The sequence below is a fragment of the Schistocerca piceifrons genome, chromosome 3, assembly GCF_021461385.2.
Source record: "Schistocerca piceifrons isolate TAMUIC-IGC-003096 chromosome 3, iqSchPice1.1, whole genome shotgun sequence".
Taxonomy (NCBI): Eukaryota; Metazoa; Arthropoda; class Insecta; order Orthoptera; family Acrididae; genus Schistocerca; species Schistocerca piceifrons.
The window spans coordinates 492,506,260-492,521,705 of NC_060140.1; the positions used below are offsets into that span (position 1 = coordinate 492,506,260).

The following is a 15,446-nucleotide window of genomic DNA, read 5'->3' on the forward strand; positions in this document are numbered from 1 at the left end:
GCAGGTCCATTTGTGGGCCTACAGTCATCAGGGAATGTAAGATCTGGAAATGATTACTTGGAAGGTCCAAATCGATCGCCTAAGCATAGTAATAAACAACTTAAATGTCATCACGATTGTATAACATTACTAGATTGTTGTTTATCTTGGAGGAATCTTCCAAAAATTTTCAAGCTCTTTACACAGTTGCTCACAACAACTAACATCATTTGTCTACTCTTTTATGAAGTTTGTCAACGAGACTCAACTGCAATCAGAAAAAAAGTTACATATCGAAAAATATATTACAAGTAAAATGACTATCTCTGTCCAACAAGTAGCCTTAATGTTGTAAAGAAAGTAGTGAGATATTCAGCCACAAGATATTTGACACCTACCTATTGATGGAAAGAGTCTGTTAGGTAATAAAACCGAAAAAGAAACCAAGACTGGACTCATGTCACATGGTCAACTAACGTATGTGTGTGTGTATGTATGTATGTGTGTGTGTGTGTGTGTGTGTGTGTGTGTGTGTGTGTGTGTGTGATTTAGTGCCAATCACTGTGTGTAAACAAAGTTTTCTTCAGTCACGTAAATGGTCAGCATACTGCCATAATTTGTACAATGTAAAACTACTGATTACTTACAGAACATAAAGAAAAAACGCAGTTATGATCGGTGGGCCACGCAAATGTCTAACTACCTGTCCAAAAAGTCGATAGTAGTTATGACAGCATTTTTGTGAGATAAGGCGGGAAAAACGCAAAGAAATTGTTCTGTTTATAAAGCGGTCACCTTGTTCTCCTTGCGCAGTATACACACGTATGCACTCCCAGTTTTCCTGTGTTTGTGACTTTACAAAACAAAAAAGGATAAAAAACAAAAAAGGCATGCATTTCAGCTGAGAAACTGAATTTATTTATGTGCTGCAAGCATGCTGTTATCTACATTGCAGATAAATAAAGCAGGTGGTCCTGGTTGTCTTCTCAGAAGTAGTGTGTCTTGACAACAGCAGGAGCTGCGGCATAGGCTACTGGGGCGTGGTAGGCGGGGGCGGCGTAGGCTACAGCAGGGGCGGCGTAGGCCACAGCAGGGGCGGCGACGGCGGCCTTGACGACAGCGGGGGCGGCGTAGGCCACGGGGGCGGCGGCCACCGCAGGGGCGGTGTAGGCGACAGCAGGTGCACCCAGGAAGCCGGGGGCGGCGGCGGCGACGGCCAGCACGGCGGCGAGGACAACCTGTTGGCACGGCAGGAAATAGTGATAAGACATTCGCTTTGACTTTCCTTGCCCTCTAACTTAAATATTAAGTTTACCTGGGTCCTCTATTAGGGTCATTTGGGTGCTATTTGGTTAAATCACGAAGAAGAGATTATTGAGAAAGGCTTAGGCTAAATTAGCAGAATACGTATTGGTGGAAAGAGTATAGAATGCACTAGATTTGCTGATGACATGGTATTAGAGGCAGAAAGTGAACGAACTGCAAACAAAATGTTAATAGCTCTGAATGAAGCTTGTGTGGAATGAGAATCAGTACAGCAAAAACAAAGAGTATGGTGATCGGCTTAGCAAGATCTTGGTAAGACAACTGAAAACGTGACATGCCATGAAGAGGTGAAAACGTGCGCTGCTATAGTGAAGGAGGCATTCAATAGGAAGAGGAGATAATATAGCAAACTAGATAAAGGTCTAAGGCAAAGGCTTGGCAAGTCTTTAATTGGAGTGTGCATTCTATGGGGCAGAAGCATGGAGACAGAGGTGAGTGTATGAAGGAAAGCTAGAAGTACTGAAGATGTGTATGTGCAGGAGAATTGAGAGGATAAGCTGGAGGGAAAGTGTGAGTAACGAAAGAGTGTTGGAAAGGGTTGGTGAGAGAAGAAGACTACTGCAGGTTATAAAAGAAAGGTAGAAGAGCTGGAAGGGGCATTCGTTGAGACGGAAATACTTGCTAACAGACGATTTGGAAGGTCCACTTTGTGTGAGAAGATACAAGATGATAGACGACATCAAGGGAAGCGGAAATTATGGAAGAGGTTTGCAGACGACAGGACAGCGTGGAGAGTTACCATGTGGAAACCTGCCTTTGGTCAGAACACAGATGATAATGATGACAAAAATATAATCATACGAGCATACACGCTACCCATGACTTATCACATGGCCATTGGTATCAGACCTCATTGTTCGTATCTACTTGCCTTAAATTTGTCTTCATTGTTGTACTTGTCATGAACGAACATAAACTATGCTTTACCTGCGCTATTTATATCATAGTAATTTATAAATCAATCATTCCATATTAGATGAAACTTACATTCTCGCTGTAATGAATGTAATGTAGACCTCCTAGTTAGATATAAGAGATGGATTCAAGTCCCTAATCTCCCAAGATTAAATAAATAAAATGAAGTGAATATCATGTACTAGTACGATACGATTATGTTTGGGGATTAAATACAAAGACGTCGAGTGTCCAGAAACATCCATCCGCAATTATGTTTATCTTTTGTAGACTAAACTATTCATTGTTAAAATAGCGTGTTATTAAATATTTGTCTTCTTGTGTATCTACATAGCATTCTTCAGCAACGATTACGTCGGGTAGTACATTCGATGAAAGTGTTTATACTAATAACTGCTCACTTGTGCAAGCCTGCATCTACACGACTATTCTTCAATGCGGACTTAAATATTTAGCAGCGGGTTAATAGAATCACTTTCAGACTATTTTCCTACCGTTCCACTCTCAAATAACACGCACAAACTAATCTTACCGAGTGATTTCTGATTTCTCTTATTCTATTACACAGCCATTGTCCTGCATGTAAGTGGAAGTCAACACTTCTTTGCCATTCGGACGAGAAACCTGGTGTTTGAAATTTCGTGGAAAGACTTCGCCATAATAAAAATTGCTCTTTTTAATTGATTGCCACACCATGTCGCTTTTCATATCCCTGACACTATCTCCCCATTACGCGATAATGCTAAACAAGCAGTCCTTCTTTGAGCCTTTTCGATGTTTTCCATCTATCCTGTCTGGTAATGTTCCTTTATTGCGCAGTAAAACTTCAGAAGAGGACGGACAATCGTAGTGTAGGCAACGTCTTTAGTAGATTTATCACATATTGTAGACGTTCTGCTAATAAAACGGTTTCTTTGGTAGGAAGTCAGAATTTACTGCTGTTAAGAGGAGAAGATTCAAGACATACTGATTATCATCATCCTCACTAACGTCGTTAACGATTAAAATGTTCCTGGCTGATTTACTTCTCACAGACCTAAACGGTATTCCCACCACATCAATTTTTATCATGTGTTCCTTGTAGTTTAGCTGTTTTTAAGGTATTCTCATTCAGGTTAAATACCTTCAGATATTTTCTGTTGCCGTCTTTACAGTAAAGCATATGCCATTGTTGTTCTGAGGATGTTCGTGTCTGTAGTTTCTATTCTTCTAGTTTCTCGTTTTGTTAGAGTCTAGTATTCGCAATGACAAACCGTCGACTGATCAGAAAAGATTTTTCAGAATCCAACAATTGTCTTTCATCTACTATTAACAGTAGCGGTACGATATAGATAAATCTGGAGTATTCCACAGAAGGTACGACCAAAGGTGCGAGTAACTGATAAACCAGAGACAAGGCTTTGCCAATCTATTCCACTGTGTAGATGTTGGTACCTTACTTAGACCGAACTACCTAACTTCCTTTGAATGCCGTAAGTTTAGTATTTACCTTGAAGATATTCTGCTGCTATTTTCTGCAAACAGAACTTAATTTTGGAATAACTTTTATCCTGATACGTCATTTCTAAGCAAATTTCACTGCTACTCGTACTGATCATACGCCTGGGACTTTCTGCTAGAAGATCTATATTATGTACGATTCCCTTTAAACGAAAGTGTGCAACAGACGCCATTTAAAGAACAGAACTGTATGTCTGTTTGCTAAAGGAAATGGATCATCTTCCCCTATGGACTCTTGTAGTTTTTTTTTTAAATTCCAACCATAAAAATTAACAGACTTCTGCTAATGCGTTGAAATACGCACAGTAGCAAATGTTTACATATTTGTTTATATTCCCTGCAAGGTGAAACGGAGCTAAATATGAAAAACAACAGTCACAGCTTACTGACCACAAAGTGGTTACGGCGATCATGCATAACGCTAATGTAATTCGGGATTAGTTTGGCTAAATGGAGCTGCGATGCGACGAGGCGACAATTACATATCAATACGTGTTGCGTAAAGGCGATCGGCAGCTGCGGCATTTCCAGATTTAGCCGCGGAGACGATGACCATGCAGTTGACAACGCGCCTGCACGTAACGCCGCTGCGGTTGCACTGCTTGCTGCTTCACTGCAGCGGCGAAGTAAATTTGTCCTCGGAATATCCCACTGCAGCCGGACAACGGACGCCCCACGTAACGGCGGTGCAGTGGCCCTAATACAGACACGTTCGGTAATCCCAGGAGGTGAGGCGTACCGGCTGCAGTGGTGTAGAGTGAACTCGTCTGCGCCAGCTATTGATAGCTAAAATTGCATGGTTCCCGAGAGGTCGTCTGCAGATAATTCTGCCCGAACAGTGGCGTCTATCATATTCGCATGGCAAATTTTTTAGCTGTCTTTTGCTAGCTCTGTCATCGACAGTACTCGCAACAAAGTGTGGTGCAATTTCTGACGGAAGTAATGTTTCGTACAAACTGAGATAGAAAGAGGGAAACTGCCTCCCTCGGAGACGCCAAAGTGAGATTTTCGCAAGTGAGTTTGACACGGGATCTAAGTAAACAAGCATTCTCCAAATATCGTGCTCATAGATGAGCTTTTTTAGTCTAAACGGGCGACCTTACGGTCCAGCACTCTTCCGTTTTCTTTCTACTTGTCAAGTTTGAGGGTCAGTGACCGCCCTTGAATTTCTTGAAGCAATATGACGAAAGTCTATGAAAGAAACTCGAAACAGTCGATTTTGAAGGTTAAAATATTTTCAATCTCTGTAAGCATAAAATATTCGTAAATTGTCCGTAGTTAACTTGTAGCGTAGCAATTTTGTGATCGTCAAGTTACTGGTTCGATTCTCGTTTGGAACAAGATATCTTACTTTTATTTGAATTCCGTATTTATTAAAAACACATATGTTAAATAATAAATAATCAATCATTATTGTTTAACAAAATAATGGCTTTTGTTTTTAATTAGTAATCTATGGAAATAAACACACATTTAGTACATGCGAAAAGCTTTATGCTTAAATAATACTGTCCAAATAACATAACAATACTGTCCAAATTCAAGAAAAATTATTTTATTTCCTGTTTAACTTCTTTCCTTTTTTCACCAAAATTTAATTCTTTGTGAATACCGGCATTTTCATGTGATCACTAATGAAAAATGAAACGGTGTGACTCTTATTAAAAAATAGTGATCCAACGTTTGTTAACTAACGTTCCTCTTTGCTAATAAATACGGGATTTTAAGAAAAGAAGAAAATGTGGCTCATAATGAAATTCAAACCGATCAGAAATTAGCTACTCTTCAAAGACTGTTTTTTTTTTTTAAATTGTGTTGTATGCTTTACTGCAATGATTCATCGGCCACCAATTTCTCGAAAAAGATTCGTGTCTCTCATGGAAAACAGGACTACTGGAGCTAATGCAGTACCCAGTGTTGAAGTTTTCTAAAGTTTCGTAGCACTGCGTTAACCAAGTTATCTTACGACATCCTCACATTGTAGTCATTTGATTTGGCAAGTAAAATGCTTTTAGGTATTAAGTCACGTCTCATTGTAAGAAACTGTTAAATAACATTACATAGTTCGACCTACTTATATCAGCAAGAAAATGGTTCAAATGGCTCTGAGCACTATGGGACTTAACATCTGAGGTCATCAGTCCCCTAGAACTTAGAACTAGTTAAACCTAACTAACCTAAGGACATCACAAACATCCATGCCCGAGGCACGATTCGAACCTGCGACCGTAGCGGTCGCGCGGTTCCAGACTGAAGCGCCTTTAACCGCGTGGCCACACTGGCCGGCTTATATCAGCATTCTTCTTACAAATTTATCTAGCTGTAGAAAAGCTAGTACATCTATGTTACAAAAATATAGACTAAGTGAAATTAGTAACGGAGACTTCAGCACGCAAAACGAAGGAATCATTTGTTTTAATTGTTCTGGAAGGTTATTAGTTGCATTGGACAAATTTACATCAGTACCTTTGTACAATAAATTCATTGTTTTCTGACTTATCTATGTTCTGAATTGTCACTTAGCCTGTGGTCTTCGTGATGGTGGTACGACTTCTGGCTAAAGAATTTTAACTTTGTAAATGTTCATCTTGCGCTACGAATATGCAGATTTGGTTATCGTGCTCACGAAGCAAGAACTTTATTCACCTCCGCCGACAATGCTCTGGAAACTGTAAGGAACTGCGCACATTCGGAGCAACTAGAAGACGTGGATTCTGGGTAGTTATCACTGGGATACATGACGTGAATCAGGAGCGTCACCTCGCCGTACGTGGCAGACGTTTAGATTAAGCGTATTTTTACCTCCTAGCGGAAGAATTTTCTAGGAAATGGTCTCCCAGATCAGTTCAAGTCCAAAAATTAACAAATGTCCATGACTGACCCCACTAGTCGACATTCTCACGCAGGCTACACAAGATACACATTCTATCATAAAAGCTGTTGTGAGGAAACTGGTTAAAAAATGTAACCTTTAGTGTACCACGTAAAAATAAAATGGTCGTATGGCATCATCGACCGGGATACCCCACCCAACGTGGTTGTTCGGTCGCTTAGCCAAATTTCCTCTGTCTGATGGCAAATTGGTGACTTGCGTGTCGGTGATGACGAGATGGAATAATAATAATGACACAAACTTCCTGTCAGCGAGCGAATAAAATCTCCGACATGGCCGGGAATCGAATCCGGGATCTCGCGATCTAAAGGCAGGAACGATAATCACTAGACAACGAGCTGGATCATTCTTCCTGTGGACTATAAGGAAGAATTCTTGGCAAATACAGTGTTATCTGCAAAGTCAGATGACAATTCCGATTGACAGACATTGTCAGAGAGGAGAAGACATATTTCAAGAATAAATCCAATCTACGCCCAGGACTTAGTAGGGATAGTCTTCAACTCAACCGTAGCTGTGGCTAATATATAAACATTTATGTTGCCAGTACAACCCCTAGAAAGTGCAATGCGAGATCATAAAATTAAGCACCTCTGACTAATTTACTTCGAATTTTTTTGCCGTATTATCGCAGACAACAATTTCATGACTGAAAGTTTAGTCGCTACTTATTACTAAACGCGAGTGATGGAGATGTAGGAGGCGCAAAGTAGTACTATGTGTAGAGCACTTAACTACATGACGGAAACGGGTCAAGAGTTGTGTGACGGCCTCCATACGAACACGGAGGATGAGCCCCTGGTCGTGCTAGGAGACTTACCAGCTTGTACATGGTGAGTGTTGGGTTGGTAGTCGGCTTCTGGCTAACTGTGCCCACAGCTGGAGTGCGGCGGGTTTTATAGGCCCCTCCCCCTCCTCTGGGCGACTGCGTCTGCCACGCCCTAGCAACGCGACACCCGCTCCGCCACGCACCTCTTGGTAATGCGTCACGGTCAGCGCCCACGCCACCCGCACGCCCTCTAGATAACTCTGTTTTCGGGACCGACGCACGTGTCTACAATAACCGTCGTCGATTTCCTGCGTTTCACACTTGGCACTAAAGTCTACACTCTGGATTTCACATTTCGCTTGAAATCAAGCTCAAAATGTAGTCGTAACGTTGATTCTCAGTAGCACATTGCAGTTAGGTCTTAACAGTGTAGCACTGTTCAACCCGTCAGAGAATCTTCGTTGAATTGTCATCTATATTTCTCCTTTGGTCAGAATTACCTCTATTTATGAGACCGACACTGCAAAATGCAAAATCGAAATTTGGTTTTTCATACCTTTCGCATCAGTCTTTTAAATTTCTGAGTTACTCTTTGTTCACAGTTCCAGCCGTGTTAATTAATCCGGGGTATATAAGCAACGGCCACGCAGTAACTTCAATGGTAACTTGAACTAACTACTGTAAAGAACAAATGTGTATTCGACCAGTCAGTTGTGAGCAGGCATTGTTAAGTAGTGTACGAACAACCGTAGCGAGTCAACACTACTGTGTTACAAATGGTGATGGAGCAACGAACTGAACATCCATAAATCAAATGTTCGAGACGTTCTCCTGAATGTTTTGAAGAAGAACAAAGTGTGTGTAAAGTTTGTCAAGTAAAACACAACGATGCCTGAACGCCTGCCGCAATTTGATTAAAAAGAAATACGCGTAAAATTCTCTTGTGGAACGAATCATCACTCGTGATGAAATTTGAGTTTCAGTACGAACTTACCACAAAACGACAGTGCAGAATAGGTCTCTGGTGGTTCGCCAAAACCGAAGAGGGCAGAATGTGAGTCGCGAGTTGAACAATATACCAAAAAAAAGGACGATTTTTCTGACACTTTCACATCCTTGTATGAACGTTCTGTGAATTATATTCATCTGTCAAAGACTACGTATAGCCGGCCGGGGTGGCCGAGCGGTTCTAGGCGCTACAGTCTGGAACCGCGGGCTGCTACGGTCGCAGTTTCGAATCCTGCCTCGGGCATGGATGTGTGTGATGTCCTTAGGTTAGTTAGGTTTAACTAGTTCAAAGTTCTAAGGGACTGATTACCTCAGCAGTAAGTCCCATAGTGCTCAGAGCCATTTGAACCAACCAAAGACTACGTATAACACCTGAAGGACTGAAACAACCATCTTGACGAACTAACAGACAATGCAACGAAATGTCAAAGCATTTAAACAGTCAAATACAAAGACACGTTGTAAGAGACGCAGTAAGCTTACCAGACGAAGTAATGTAAAAAACTACAATTTTTTTTTCGCACCTCGTGTGTGATTCTAAGCAAATAAATGTTCCGTTCCTTTCTCTCCAAGCATTACATTTACGCCAGCGCACGTTATTCCCGCTGTCCCTTCACGGAGTATGTATTGGTTTGAGCACGACGTTGTGTAACATCCAATGCGGAGTATGGGTATACTAGTAGTGATAATTAAGAGTCACAGTGCAAACAACGTCATATCTGTATATTCTTTTATGTTCAGCTGCCTAAGTACCCGGCATTGCCGGATATGTATTTATCCCGACTTTCCATTAGTCCATTTCGTTCTTGTTCCTCCCTCTGTACACCTCCACTGGCCCAATTTCTGTCCATCTCCTCCTACCCCTGCCTGTACATCTGCTCCTCCACCCTCTGTCCATTTGCTCCTTCCTTCTCCCCCTCTAGTTCAATCTCCTCCTCCTCCTCTTTTTTCCATCCCCTCCACTCTGTGCCCAAATGTTACCTCCTCCTCCTTCCACTTTCTACTTACCTCCTCCTCCTCATCTCTGTCCATCTCCTCTTTCCGCTTCTCGCCTTTCGTCTCGTTTTCCCTTCTCTCTCTGTCCATCTCCTTCTCCTTCTCTCTCTGTCCATCTCCTTCTCTCTCCGTCCATCTCCTCCTCTTTCTATGTCCGTATTACCTCATCTCTCTCTGTCCATCTCCTACTTTTCCCTTACTCTGCCCATCTCCTCCTCCCCCTCTCTCTCTCTCTCCCAATCTCCTCCCCTCTATCTTTCATCTCCCCTTCCTCCTCTCTGTCTGTCCACAGTTCTTGCTCCCCAATATTTCTTTCCAGATTGTAACTAATATGTGTACCAAATTTGACTACAATCGTTCCATGAGTTTATGATGTGCCTCTTATCCGTGGTTTTGTCCACGTAAGGACTTGTTATATATATTTCACATATATTTAACATATCTCAAACGCACTTCTACACATATTTCACCAGTATCTGTAGTGAATGACACCCTGCACTTTCATTTTCATGCAGCTTGATGTTAATGACGTAATACCTATTGAACTTTGTGTCGCACAGTGATAATTTTGCAGGTGCAGTTGCCTACTGTCAGCGAAATGTGTTGTGAATGCAATTAACAGTAAAGAAGTAATAAATTAAAACGTCATGCTTCACGCAGCAGCGGAAATGTACGTTTTTCACTGTCATCAGTTTGTCGAGGATATCAGCGAGGTAAAATTTCGCAAAAGTTTTTTAATTTGAATGTAAAGTTCGTTGCAAATCAGTCAGTGACCTTATTCTCGAATGTTGAATGAATAAATTATGAGTATTCGTGCATCATGGGCTGCACTGCTTTTTCACCCCCACCCTCACCTCTTTAATAGTTTGATCGTTCTTACCCCATAGCGATTCTTTCCAGAGAGCGCGTTACATGTGTACCAAATTTGGTTGAAATCGGTGCAGTGCTTTAGTAGGAGATGTGGAACATATATACTTATACGCATACATACATACATACATACATACGTTTTTATAATGTGTGTGGATAAGTAGTTTTTGAACCTCACATCGTAATGAAAAATTATTACTCCTTGCGCATAGGGTTTTTAAGTGTATTTCAGACTCTTGTGTGACGTGCTCGAGAGCAATGAGCTCATTTTTTATTGTGTTTCCTTCCTTTAATTCAGAGATGGAACTCTAGAACAGAATCAGCAGAAGAATTTCCAGCATCGATATCGGCTGGAACTCTACACGACGTTCATTTAAAGCGGACCACGAAAAGAGTTGTCACCGTTTGAATCCAGTAGTTGCGAACACAATCTGAGCTTCAGCTACGTCATTTTTTGCTTCATGTCGTCAACGGATGGAAACGTACTAGGTGCACTGTATTCGGTCCATGGTGCAATGTTCAACTGTACAGTGATCGGAAAATGAGTTGGATGCAGGTAAGTTACGAGTATAATGCCAGCATTCTCTTCAGTTGATTTGAGAGCACGATGAAAGCCTAAATATGGAAGAGAGTACAAATCAGAACTTCACTTTTCTCACTTCTCACAATTATATTGCTTTAATTACTCCACTATCTTGTGCTCTCATTGCATTCCTTGGTCACTGAATTTGAAAAAAAAATGTGGTTACTCATTGTGGAAATAAACCTTACGGCGAGAAAATATTAGTTTGTGAAGAAACTCACCTGAATAGCTACCGACATAGAGTTGAAGTTGCAGCTTTTTGCAGAGAGTATGAAAATATGTAGCCACTCCGTCATCAGCGCATCATTCCCGTGCCGTCCACGCCGTTCTTAAGTGACAGCCTTTCCGCCGCCGAGATGTACCGAGCACAAATTCTGGGTCCCTTCCCGATATAGAATTCCAGTTTGTAGGGAAGTTCAACAACGCATTTTTGCTGACCTATTCTAATCAACTATCATAAAAATGGTTCAAATGGCTCTGAGCACCATGGGACTCAACTGCTGAGGTCATTAGCCCCCTAGAACTTAGAACTAGTTAAACCTAACTAACCTAAGGACATCACAAACATCCATGCCCGAGGCAGGATTCGAACCTGCGACCGTAGCGGTCTTGCGGTTCCGGACTGCAGCGCCTTTAACCGCACGGCCACTTCGGCCGGCTCAATTATCATAAATATAAATATTTTGATAATTCGTCATGACGTTAGACCTGCCGTACATCACCTTGTCTGAACTCATATCTAAACGCACCACGAATAACAGTTTAGGAACGTGCAGTGGAATCAAGGCAAAGATTACGATTAAATTACTAGACGCATTCGAGACAATTCATGTGAAGCATCAAAACTGTGTGCAGAGCTGTTATTAGAATTCTGATAGATGCCTTTCGTAGGTAGCTCACATACAACAGCGCTATCCGAGCCATTAATGCAGTTCGTCATCTAAGGGCGATTATCAAAATTCCCATCCACGGTAACCAAGGTTTTAACTTGTATCTTACACATCAGTAGGCTTACTGAAAAACCACCTACGTATACTCTTCATGTCAGCATGTGAGGGTCCCTACACAAGTACAATTTTTATTGAAGACAGAAACACAGAGGAACTTGCAGTGTTAAGAATGTGGAAAGCGTCAATAAATGCTAATATTTAGCAAAAAAGAAAAGTGCGGAGTTCGAGAGAAATGGCATCTAATACACTGGAATGGGACTGATTTTCATTTCGATTGGAGGGTATTGACGAGTTCCAGCTCCTCTACAAAGGAGATTGCTTTCAGATCTAGTGTTTGATCACCTTTTTACTCCGTTAATAAAAGCATATGGTTGTTCCATGTGCATTGTTTACTTGGAGATGAGATAAATCCCAACACTTGGGAAAAAAGAGATATTTTTGTTATTGTTATTGTGAGAAAGTGGCACACACTTTACTTTGAACTAAGAGTGCATTATATGCACTATTCTTGTGTAAAGATTTGTCTCTGGGCCTTCTGTCACTCAACAGGAACCGCTGGTTTACAGATTTACGAAAAGCTACTTCACATACGGCTTTCTGTTTTCTTCTTCTGTGACGCCTGCTATCATGCTGATTTTCGACTTTGCTCTCGTTTTGCAAAAAGAAGACGAACTAAACGAAAGAGACAAGGTCCATACTTTCGCGGGACGTGCTTATGAAACCGAGATACACGATGCAAATTACAGGAAGTGGTATACTGCGGTCCAGCAGATAGCAGATTGTTTTTGACGCTGTGTCGACACCTGGGCCATTAGAGCAGTCGTGAAGGTTCCGTCGAGGTGGAGGTCATTCTAGATGGATCGCATATAACGAGGCTGACAGCGGGAAAGGCTCATGACCTTAATTAACGAGTCCCACTAAGCAGTTTCATATGTGGGACGGAAGCGTAGATCGATAAATGGAAGCCAATAAAGAGCATCAGACGTATTACGATACAAACTCACTGCTGCTACTACCTGTCCAAAAATAAGTTCCTTCATTTTTATACGTAGGTTGTCCAGGCAGAGTTAACACCATACTGATACCGTTGATATAATTTTCGGGATGTGAGGTCGTGGTCCAAGAACTTTTATACTCTTGGACCACGACCTCACATCCCGAAAAGTATATCAACAGCTATGTCATCCGGTCGTGAAAGCCTTCATTCTACGTACTGAAGCATGCTGTGAGAAAACAGATCGCACGGGGTCTGGCGGCGGTTGGTGCGTTCATGGGAGCTGGGTTCGTGTCTCGTGCGCCGGCAGACTACTGTGGAAATGGAAAGAGTTGGCAAAGAGATTTTTTACTTTGATTCGCTATTCTGATGTGCGGAGTTTTGAGTCCAGTCCAGTACTTCTTAAATTGTGTAGATCTTCGTCAGTATCTCCAAAGCACTATAGGACTCACTTATGTTTATTTAAAGTAGCCCACCACTACTAATTACCTCAAGTAAACGAGGTGATAACTCAAACATTCATCCTTCGTAATCAAATGATTTATAAGTGAAATATTTTCGCAACTGCGAGAATAAAGACCTGTCAGGTGTATAATGGAATGACAACAATGAAAATCTGTTCGGACCGGGATTCGAACCCACATTTCCAATTTATCGCGAGCGGTAGCTTTACCATTAGGCTACCCGAGCACGCCTCATGGCCAGATGTAAAACTGCCAAATGTCGTAGACCGTGTGTCTACAACCCTGTGTATATTCCCGCGGAGGGGAGGCAGTTTATTTGAAAGTCGCTTACCCAGTGTCGAGGGATAAATACCATACTGCAGTGCCAGCGTTCGTCATCAGTGCGATGCAATGTTCCTTCGGACATAAGTTCATTTTTAAAGGCACATGGCATAGTACTTGATCAACACAGGCACTGCAATATCGCAAATACGTTAATGCTATCTCAGGTTTTTAGAAGGAAGGACGACAGACACATCAGTCCGAAAACAACATTGTGTGCACCACTGATAGAGCATTGTCTCCACCTTGTGTGTTTCGGATTTTTTCGCGAGGCTTTCCACTCGCAGGCGGTACTTGTTAAAGGTTTGCAATTAATCTGTGCTTGTTCGACGTGAGTAAACTTCGCTGAAGTTCTTCGTTCTTGGCCCTAGACGGGCCAGTCGGGGTCGACCGACCGCCGTGTCGTCCTCTGATACTAGCGCCGCTGGATGCGGTAAGCTTGTAGGTCGTTGTAGGATTTATTCATCTTGGAATTCCTACTACTCGGTCAAGAGTCTGCTCAGCTGGCCTCACTAGTGTGACTGCACCCCGTACTAGCCCTCCCATCAGGAAAAAACCCCTGGAAGTACCGGGAGTCCCGCATGGCAGTCAGTAGCGCTGATCGCTAAGCTACGGGGGCAACGTCAGAAAGAAATCATCATTCAAAAAACTCAATGTTGCAATTTACAAACTCCGGCTATAGATAAAACCAGAATACCAGAAATGCGTTCTATTTGATAATGTAAAGCAACTACACGTAAAGGCGTAATTTTCAAATATGTCAGTAATGTTGAAATACGTTTTCCCAGCGAGCGTCAAACCCTTTATTTCCATTTGCAGTAAAATCCAAGAATTTCTTGCTAAACTGCCATGCACTTCTCACTGAACTTCAAAGAAATGTAACAGCAACACAAACTTAGGTGTTAATTCTGACATTACGGGAAGTGAGGAATATTTCGAATAGTTTCTGTGAGCTGTCGAGTCTGACCGACGTTGTGGAAACATGTCTCAAGGAAGATTTTCTTTACTGGTGACTAAGGAAAATACACTCTAAGACAGAAAAGGACAAACAAATGATTACAATTTCAGAAAGATTGGATTATTTCTTGAAGAGAAAGAGCTTCCCAAACTAAGGAAATCAATAACGCTGTGGCGCTTATGCAATTATTTATTCGGCTTGGCGTTGATTGACGGAGTTGTTCGATGTCCTCCCCAGAGATAATGTGCCATATTCTGTCCACTTGGGGTACTAGATCCTCAAAATCTCTGTAGGGCTCGGCGCATAATGCTCCAAATTTCCGCAATTGGAGAGAAATCCGGCGACGTTGTAGGCCAAGGTAGTGTTTGGCAAGCACGAAGACAAGGTGTAGAAACTCTTGCCGTGTGTAGGCGAGCGTTATCTTGCTGAAGGAAGGCTTACAATGAAGGGAAACAAAACGGGGCATAAGCCGGCCCGTGTGGCTGTGCGGTTCTAGGCGCTTCAGTCTGGAACCGCGCTACCGCTACGATCGCAGGTTCGAATCCTGCCTCGGGAATGGATGTGTGTGATGTCCTTAGGTTAGTTAGGTTTAAGTAGTTCTAAGTTCTAGGGGACTGATGACCTCAGATGTTAAGTCCCATAGTGCTCAGAGCCATTTGAACCATTTTGAACAGATCACACAAGAGTTTTCTAACCAATTTCCTGTGTAGACCTCCAGTTAGCCGAAGTGTTGTCCTCCTTTACTTATCATTAAGCGTATGTAATAAATTCATTTTAAATCTTCTTAAATTATTACAACTACGTATTTGTACCAGTTGATTGCTTCCATTTGTGACTCTTTGACATTCTCAATGTTGTAGGTAAAGTACAATAATTCGTGCTTATAATCTCAGCGACCGCATAAGCAGCCGAGTAAACAG

The 15,446-nt window shown here is 41.9% G+C and overlaps 1 protein-coding gene across 1 annotated transcript; it reads right to left on the minus strand.

Annotated features, from left to right (window-relative positions):
- Positions 1-874: 874 nt before the first annotated feature.
- On the minus strand, positions 875-7,565 carry LOC124789600 (cuticle protein 16.5-like). Its single transcript, XM_047257010.1, has 2 exons — positions 7,434-7,565; positions 875-1,217 (listed from the first exon to the last, which is right to left on the minus strand). Exons 1-2 carry the CDS (start codon positions 7,443-7,445, stop codon positions 966-968), a joined length of 264 nt encoding a protein of 87 aa, XP_047112966.1. The 5' UTR covers positions 7,446-7,565; the 3' UTR covers positions 875-965.
- Positions 7,566-15,446: the final 7,881 nt, after the last annotated feature.